The sequence below is a fragment of the Psammomys obesus genome, unplaced genomic scaffold (assembly GCF_907164565.1).
Source record: "Psammomys obesus unplaced genomic scaffold, mPsaObe1.curated_primary_1811, whole genome shotgun sequence".
In the NCBI taxonomy this organism is placed as follows: Eukaryota; Metazoa; Chordata; class Mammalia; order Rodentia; family Muridae; genus Psammomys; species Psammomys obesus.
Window position 1 is genome coordinate 14028821 of NW_026592890.1, and position 8933 is coordinate 14037753.

General features: G+C 42.8%; 1 protein-coding gene across 1 annotated transcript; it reads right to left on the reverse strand.

Annotated features, from left to right (window-relative positions):
• Nucleotides 1-2229: 2229 nt before the first annotated feature.
• Pdcd2 (programmed cell death 2) lies at nucleotides 2230-8137 on the reverse strand. Its single transcript, XM_055616012.1, has 6 exons — nucleotides 7833-8137; nucleotides 7165-7407; nucleotides 6273-6404; nucleotides 3716-3819; nucleotides 2940-3053; nucleotides 2230-2795 (listed from the first exon to the last, which is right to left on the reverse strand). The coding sequence occupies exons 1-6, from the start codon at nucleotides 8113-8115 to the stop codon at nucleotides 2637-2639; spliced, it is 1035 nt and encodes a 344-aa protein (XP_055471987.1). The 5' UTR covers nucleotides 8116-8137; the 3' UTR covers nucleotides 2230-2636.
• Between the last annotated feature and the right edge of the window lie 796 nt (nucleotides 8138-8933).

Genomic DNA, 8933 nt, shown 5'->3' on the forward strand with positions numbered 1-8933 from the left:
CTACTTTTTCTTTGGTCTTTGGTTTTTGGTTTTTGGTTGAGACAGGGTGTCATGGTTAGGATTGTATAACCCAGGTAGCCGTAAACTCAGTGACTCTGCCTTATTCTAAGTAGCTGGGATTATAAGTCTCATGAGCCACTGGAGTTCACCAAAGTTTTTATTTAACAGTTCTCTATTACGCATATTCTTTTAGCCTTATTACTATTTTTTGTCATAATGTTGATAGAACACAGAATCTTGTGCTTGAGTGGCCTTTGTAACTGACCTACCCCAGAGTAGAACCCTTAATTCCTAAGGTCAAGCTAGCATGTACTTGTGGATCACACATGCAAGCATTCTTTTTGAGAAAGTGGTTGTCTTAGGGTTTTTTTTTTTTTTTTTGCTGTAATAAAATACCATGACCAAAAGCAACTTGAGGAGGAAAGGGCTTATTTCAGATTATGGTTGCAGTCTTATCATGAAGGGAAGCCAGAACTGAACTCAGAGGCCATGAAAGAATGCTGCTTACTGACTTGCTCATCCTGCTTTCTTATGCTAGCCAGGACTACCTGCCTAAGGTGGTGGGTGGCACCACCCACATTGAGCTGGGGTATTGTCAAGACAAATAACCCACAGACTTGCCTACCCAGTCTTATGGAGCCATTTTTCTCAAGGTTTCCTCTTCCCAGATAGGTATGTCTAGGTTTGTGTCAAGTTGACAAAAAACAACCAAGAGATCTTGCTACTTCTAGCCCAGGCTGATCAGATTAATAGTTTGTGGCCTTAAATCTATAGGCCTCCAGGGTTGACCAGGATGTACTGAGTGCTTAGCTGCGTACATTCATGTCCACATGACCTGGGGGTATCCCCAATAGCCCTTGCCTTTTATAAATACCTTAGTGTATTTACTTTCAAAAGCCCTTAGCATTCAGAGTATTTTGTAATACATTTTGAGTAGACATGATTACTGGCTAACTTGGGATGTGACTCCACATGCATACCTCTGGGTTTTCCTGAGTCACTGTTCCTACATGTATGCCACCATCTGCTGCAAATTCCTTCCACAGTATCTGCTGTGGACTATACTACTAGTATGTGGTTCTTGGTGATTTAACTACCTCAAGTTAAAAAGAACAGCATTTCTCCCTTAAAGGCAGCCCCATGGGAATCTCTCAACAGTCCTACATGTATCTTAATGTGCGTATACATGGTATAGACTCAGAGGCCAGGACTTTGTGTAATATGCTATAGTCAGATAGTGGTAGTACCATGAGATACAAGCTTGAAATTTCGAAAATTGGCAGATTTAAGGTTGAGAATGAACAAGAATGCTAGGGTAACATGACAAACAGCTCTGTTAGGTTTGTCCTAGTGAGTCTCTGATGCTGGGAATTCACTTGTGAGTGATGACTAGAAGCACTTGTTTAGCAGTGTATCGTGGAACACCCCATACCTGAAAGATGGCCCCAGGACCTCCCTTTAATCAGGTTGCTGCTTTCTGGGACAATTTCTCTTCTGTTCACTGTCCTTCATCACCTATGAAGATAATCGGTGCATAGTATTTGCAAAGGGAAGACAGGGGCCTTGTTTCCCAGTCTTCCATATGTAGGTCCCCTTGGCTTTTCAAGGTCAGCTCTGAAGTAGGACCTCCTCAAATCTAGCCTCCTGTCAAACCTGGTACTACTACTTTAATGGTTTCTCCATCCTCTTAGTCTAAAAGCTCAGTTTTTCCTTGTCCTGGCACCAGACAATAATGCCTACTTTGGTTTTACCTACACACCTCACTGTGTTAAATTATAGGTGGCCAAATGCTGTGAAATATACATGTGAAGGTTACCTTTACAGATACTCTTTAAGATTTTGTTTATGTGTGTGTTGTGTATCTGTGCGAGTTATGCCACATAGAGGACCCTGTAGGAGGCCCACAGAGGCCACAAAAGGGCATCAGATTCTCTGAAGCTGGTATTAACAGGTGGTTGTGAGCTTCCTGGTGTGGGTGCTGGGAACTGAACTTGTGTCCTTTGGACAAGGAGCGCAAACTCTTAACAGCTGAGATGGAGCTAGAGAGACTAATTGAGCCCTAACTGTTCTTGCAGAGGACCTAGGCTTGATCCCCAGCACTCACAATTCACAAGTGTTCCAGGGAACCCAACACCATCTTCTGGCCTCTGAAGGCACTGGGCACATATGTGGTACACATACATGAAGACAAAAAACATGAATATACTCAAAATAATAATAACAAACAGCTGAACAATCCAGCATATTTATTTCTAATGTGTACACAGCTATTTCAATACAATTAACAACATACCATGAACATCATCAGTGATATCCTTGTGTTAATTTATACCCCTCTTGGTGTCCATGCATGTTTTTAGCATTGCCCTTCGTTGTGGGTATATCTAAAATTTAATTCCCTGACATTGGATACTTTGTTTTGTAATACACAAGACTTTATAAATAGTGTACAAAGCAGTATCTTCATACTTCTGTCTTTGGTAACTGCTTTCTTAGGATAAAAGTCCTAGAGATGAAATTGTGAGGTACTAAGGCATGGCCTCAGACTCACAGAGATCTGCCTGCCTCTGCTGGGATTACAGGCTTGTACCACCACACCTGGCTCGTAAGGAACATTCTAAAGCATTTAATCCTTATCAGGGTGTATCGGTCACATCCTGTTTCCACACAAACTCCTCTGTGTAGCCAGTGCCCAGGCTACAGCTCTCAGCACAGGTGAAGATAGCCAAGATGCCCCAGTCCACACTTGTGCCCAGTCTGTCTGCCTTGAGGTGGTTCAGCAGCTGGGGCATGACCTGAGAAAAGGACAGTGAGAAGAATAAGTCAAGGTGGGCAATCTTGTCTGTCCTGACTTACAGCCCCTCTATTCTGGCAGGTTGAGCCACCTAGACCTACATTCTGTCAAATTCTGTAAAAACAGTAATTTTTTAAGGTCATACTTGGAATTCAAATATCCTCTTGGCACCACAAGGGCAATCTGGAATATCTTTTTCTTGAGGGATATTTTCACCAGAAATCCAAATGGGTTGAATACCTCTTCCATACCTGAGAATCTAAAAATCAAAAAGGAACCATGATTAAAACAATTAAAAATTGTGTGCACATACACATGCACATGGTAGCACTCATGTCAAAGTATGAGCAGGAAGGTCAGAGGATAACTTGTGGAAGTCAACTCCTTCCACTGTGTCCCAAGAATCAAACTCAGGTTCTCAAGCAGCAGGCACTGGCCCCACTACCCTGTAAAGCAGTTAAGAATAGCTGCTTACAATTTTGTATGTCTGTGATACGAAACATAGGCCAAGGTAGTACTTGTCTTCGTATATAATCAGGATCCTTAAATATTTAAATACATATATAGTCACACACAGGGTTTGGTTAAATTGTTTTGAAAAAGTAAATTCAGTGTAACCAGCTTCAGAGTGTTTTTCCTGTCTTTTGTAAAACATGTATCACCACTGCTAAAAACCATCTTAGTGTTACAGCCAGATCAAAGCTTCCTGTTATCCTAGATGCTTATTTGATCCAGTATTTTTAGGAAGCTGCCTTTAGTGATTTTTTTATGATAAAGTAACTTAATGGGGAAAATTCAACATTAACATGTGTTGTATTTATAAGTCTACAATAATAGGCATGTGAATCATCTGTTTTATGAGCTAGAAGTAGGTGTTACTGTCATCTTGAGAACAGTGAAGAGGTAGAAATCCCTTCTCACCTGCTCAGGTTCCTGGGCTATTTTGGATTTAAATTTTTGGAAAATGTGATCTTCCTTGGATTCATGCTTTGCCATGGAATCTAGTTCTTCCTCGGGTGTTCCCCCTGGTGGGAAAAGCACATACACAATAACTATGGCATATTAGGAGAATCCCCACAATCTGACAAGTCAAATGTATGGGGAACCTAGTTCTAATTAGATAGCTTCCTTTATTCAAGTAAAATTTGTGCTTATTTTTAACATTATGTAATCATTATAAATTTAGTCTCTACGGCTTCATATTAAAATATGGATGATGGCTCTGAGTGCAGCAAGTCCATCTTAGGACTGCCTGCAATGAGTGCTCATCACACTGTCTGGATTCTTCCAGTCTCCTTGCATCTCATCCATCTCTTTCCAGCTTGTACTCATTCATGTGGCCATGCAATGCCATCTCCTGTTCCACAGCCAGTTTGGACTTCTGTGTACCCTTCCCCATTGTTCCCAGCAGGCCAGTGGCTTCCAATACAACCTTTAGTGTTAGTAACATGTATTGAAGTACAGTTTGGATATTCTGAGTCAGAGAAGCTGAAATTCAGTTTCACTATTTTAATAGGGCACTGATTAATGGTGCTTACTGCCATAAATAGCCAGTATGCATGTAAATTCCCTCAAACGGATGTTCGACAAGTGCAGAAGCTTTAGAAGCCCTTAAGATACTTCAATGGGCATACTTCCTGTGTCCTCCTTCCCAGCCTTTCCCAGCCCAGGGACCAGTTCTCAGCTAGGACACGGTAACTCCAGGGAAGCATTCTGAAAATTTTATCTTGTAAACGCTGAATATACACAAGAATGAAAACACTGTAGTTAACTGTCAGATATCAAGAATCTGGTTCAAATCAAATTTCAAGATCCCCAAGTCACTTCATTGTTATCTACAAATAATTATTGATGGTTAATGAAGCATTTTTCAGAACCAGGTATTGAATCTAGAGCCTGGTACATGTTAGATAAAATGTTCTACACTGAGTTCCATCCCCCATCATTTTTATTCTTCTAGATAGGGTCTCTCAGATTTGTTCAGTCTGCCTTGAACTCATTTGGTAGCCATAGAACACCTTGGACTTAAAATCCTGCCTTAAGCCTCCTGAGTAGCTGGGATTATAGAACTGTATATAGACCAACTGATAACTGAGTTCTTTTGGTTTTTTGAGAGTTTCCCTGTGCAGCCCTGACTGTCCCAGAACTTGTGCTATAGACCACTCTGGCCTTGAATTCAAGACATCCACCTGCCTTTGCCTCCCAAGTGCTGGATTAAAATCATGGCAACTGAATTCTTAGCTGTTAACTTCTGATGATAACCGCTTTCGTTCATTACTTGAGTATTTCCTCCCTAGATCTGGAGTGCCAACTACAAATAAAATGGTCGTTACTTCTAAATCTTTGTTGTAGATAAATGTACTCATGAGCTGCTGGCATCTTCCAATAAAAGTTCAGACCTATATTGTTTTGTAACTCTGTACTATTTTCCTAGACCTATATATAAGTTTACTCATTAAGATAACAGCAGACAGATGTAAAATGATGTAATATCTGTATTCAGGAAGTGGAGGCAGGAGGACAAGTTCAAAGCCAGCTTGGCCTTCATTAGAACCTCTCTCAAAATGAAAGAAAAAACATGCTCACTGATTTTTTCAGTTTTTTTTACAGTACACACATGAATAGACACATTTAAGTTCTATCCAGGTAGCTCCTACGCTGTATGTATTCCTATTTGTTTGTTTCTTTGTTTGTTTTTGAATGTTTTGTTTATATGTATGTGTACTTCAAGGCCAGAAGAGGGCGCTGGATCACCTGGAACTAGAGTTACAAATTGCCGTGCAGGTTTTAGGGACCAAACCTGGGTCGTCTACAAGAACAGCAAGTGCTTGTGACTTCTGACCATCTCTCCAGCCTTTCTCCTTAACTTTTACCAGTCACAAGACACTTTACATAGCTGAGCGCTCTCTGCACTCCCTCCTTCGAACAGACCCCTGACTATGTGGTACCATTCTTCCTGTTGTGTATTTCTGTTAGCAAGCATGAGCTGAGCCACGAAACAATTCTCACACGCGTTGTTTAATGCTTGTGGCAAACAAACGACTAAACTTGAGAATCTGATTACGATTTTACAAACCTGATTATAGTTCACACTGTAGTGTCAGATCTGAACCTAAGTTCTTTGTTCAAACACAGGATACCTAGAACTTCAGTTTCTTTACTGGAAGCATGATGCAAAGAGTGTTTGAGTGAGCACATGCATAAGCAACCTATGGCAGGGTGAATGCTGGATTTATGATCAGCACCCGTGTTGGTCACCACAGACACAGCCCTAAAGCATGAGCTCCCGAGAAAATAAGCTAGCATGTATCTAAAAGTAAAACTAAAAGACTAAATTACAAAGGACCCTTGTCATATATTCAGCAGTTAACTGTTTTGATCTGCAGTCTTCTACCATGATATTCTCTACCTCACCACAGACACATACTGATGGTGCCTGTCTTCCCTGAACTGTCAGATTGATGGACGGACTCCTTACCCATGCTTCCTACAATGTCAGAATAATCTTCCATTTCCACAGCCTCAGGCAAAATCTCATCTTCTGTTTCTGTTACAATTTCAAATTCTGGAAACAGGAAGTTGTGGTCTGGAACTGTATGGTCTAAATGGTCTATAAGAAAGTTATTAGCATCATTAATAAACAGTTCTGGAGATGATGAAAAATTTTCCCATTTCTAACACATAGTTCTGAGATGTGTCCAATGATTTCATCAGTTTGAACAACATTATGGTATGTGTAGCCTCAGACAAGCCATCAAGCGAAGTAACAGACATTAGATGCGTGAAGCTGCTGCACATTTAACACAGCATGCTCAGTTTTATGAGATAGGCTCTCACTGTGTAGCCCAGATTGGCCTCGAACTCAAAATCCTGCCCCTGGCACTTGAGTATCAGCACCACCACTGGTGCCAACTGTTAACAGTGACTTGTTCTCAGGTAATGGATATTATACATAACTTCATGTCCTAGGCCTTTGAGACTACAGGTCTGCTTACACCAACACCGCAATCATGAATAAAGCGCTAAGACGCGGTCTACAGAGACACTAACAATTAAGAATTGCTATCAGATCAGCAATGTACATATCTGCTGTCAGCCAATGCACAGCACAACTTCATGCTTGACCACTGTTAACTAAGATCCCTGTTAGTGAAGATGGTTGTATTTTAGATTAGTAAGTCATAAAAACTAATATTCAAGAAAGGCCACCCACATGGCTAACTTCAACACTGCTCCTTCACTATGAAAGTGCTCATGTTGCCAGTTCTCAAAACTCTTAAAGGATTATGTTTTCTAATTTCAACTTTAGTCAGAACTACAGTATCTGGGTTGACAGAGCAGCAAAACTAAGCTGAAAACGGATGTCTTACCCAACTGTGTACAGGCCTGCTTGTGGCCCAGCCGCCAGTCTAACGTCTGATGCTCCTTACTGCAGTAATGTGCCTGTTTGCAGCGAGAGCATGTCATGGGACCCAGGCAACCACAGACCCTGCAGAGGTGGGCTCCAGACTTAAGCTGGAGGCACACACAGTCCACTGTATCCGAAGCTCCCGTCTCAGAAGGTGGCTCATAAGAGTAAAACTCATTTTTCCTTGGTAGCTGATTACGAAAAACTGAAACAAAGCGGAGAAAAAAGTACACTAAAGTATTTTTCAGTAAAACAAAATAATTCAAATATTTGAACCTTGTTTGGCGCTTCCAATTCATAAAATGTCATGGGGGGGGGAAGTGAGGTCTTTGCTTTCAGGGAGCAGGTTTTTATAGGAGAGAGGATAAAAATGAAAGATAAAGAGCTTTTAAAACCGGAAAGAGGTCCATCTGGCACGGGCAACTTCCTGACTCTAAATAGTGTCAACGAGTTTACTCTGACTGCAGAAGGATGAAAAACTGAAGTGGGGGCACGTTTAGAGCAGATAATTTTTCTATTACCTGAATACCACCACACCAACCGACCATCGTGCTTCCGGGGTTTGGTTCCCCGCGGCAGCCCACGAACATCGCCGCCTCTTAGCCTAGGTCCTGCCCCCGGGCCGCTCACCTCGCAGGCCGGCGCAGCACGGCGGCTCCCGACAGCAGAAGAGGAAGAGGCTGCGGTGGAAGGCGTCGTCCCGGCCCGGCAGCGGGGCGTACACCTGCAGCAGGAAGGCGAGCGGACGGCCGCAGCGCGCGCACGCCAGCGCCCGGGGTCCCGGCAGCTCCGCCAGGCCCAGCCACGCGGGCCGGCCGCCCACTTTGCTGGGAAACTGCTCGCTGCGCAGCCTCCATGCGGGCGCCTCCTCGGCGAAGCCCAGCTCCACCAGGCCGGCTGGGGACGCAGCCATGCGCTCCCAGCTGTCTCCGGGTTTTCCGGCCACCAGGCCGGAAGGGGGTGGTGACGCGTTGGACCGGAAGGCGGGGTCAGATCTCGAGCTCGGGCACCCTAATGGAGGAGACCCTAAAAGGAAGCAGGAAGCGGAAATAGAGCTTGCTGGTGGACAAGACCAAATCTCGTCAACCCGCCGCCGCACTAATATTTCCGGACTCTTAGGTCGGGTCAGAGCTAGAGGTGTTGGTTCTAGATCCTAAAGCTGTTGAGGGCAGTGGGGCCTTTCTCAGCACTTAGAGATAAAGGAAAACCTTTAATTTCTGAGCAGCTGTAGCCTTTAGCTGTTGGGTAAAGAGACTCAGCCCGGATCAGAAACATTCCGTGGTTTATAATGTTAGATATTGTCAGAATCTTGTGACTGTCCTAGGGTGTTTTTTTGTTTGTTTGTTTGTTTGTTTTTGTTTTGTTTTGTTTTGTTTTTTTATCCCTATTCAACAGAAGTTTTTCCCGGAGCTGAGCAAGTTTTACAGAATCTGAATTTGCAGATTTCTATGAAGACGGTTTCATCTTTAGCAAACAGAACTTGCTGTGTAAGTGGACATTGGTGTTCACTTCTCAAAGGAGAAGAATAGATGTATGCGCCCTTCAGAAGAGGGAGGGGCAGGCAGGCTACCAAAGCAGAAGTCAGCAACTCACTTTACTCTGTTTTCTCAGATCCGAGACAGTTTCTTATTCTGTTTTCTTATTTTCACCTAAGGCAATGTATTGTAAGGTTGTTAACCATATTTAATCAATGTTAAAGTTTCCTATTTTCCTCTTCTCTTTCAAAGGGAG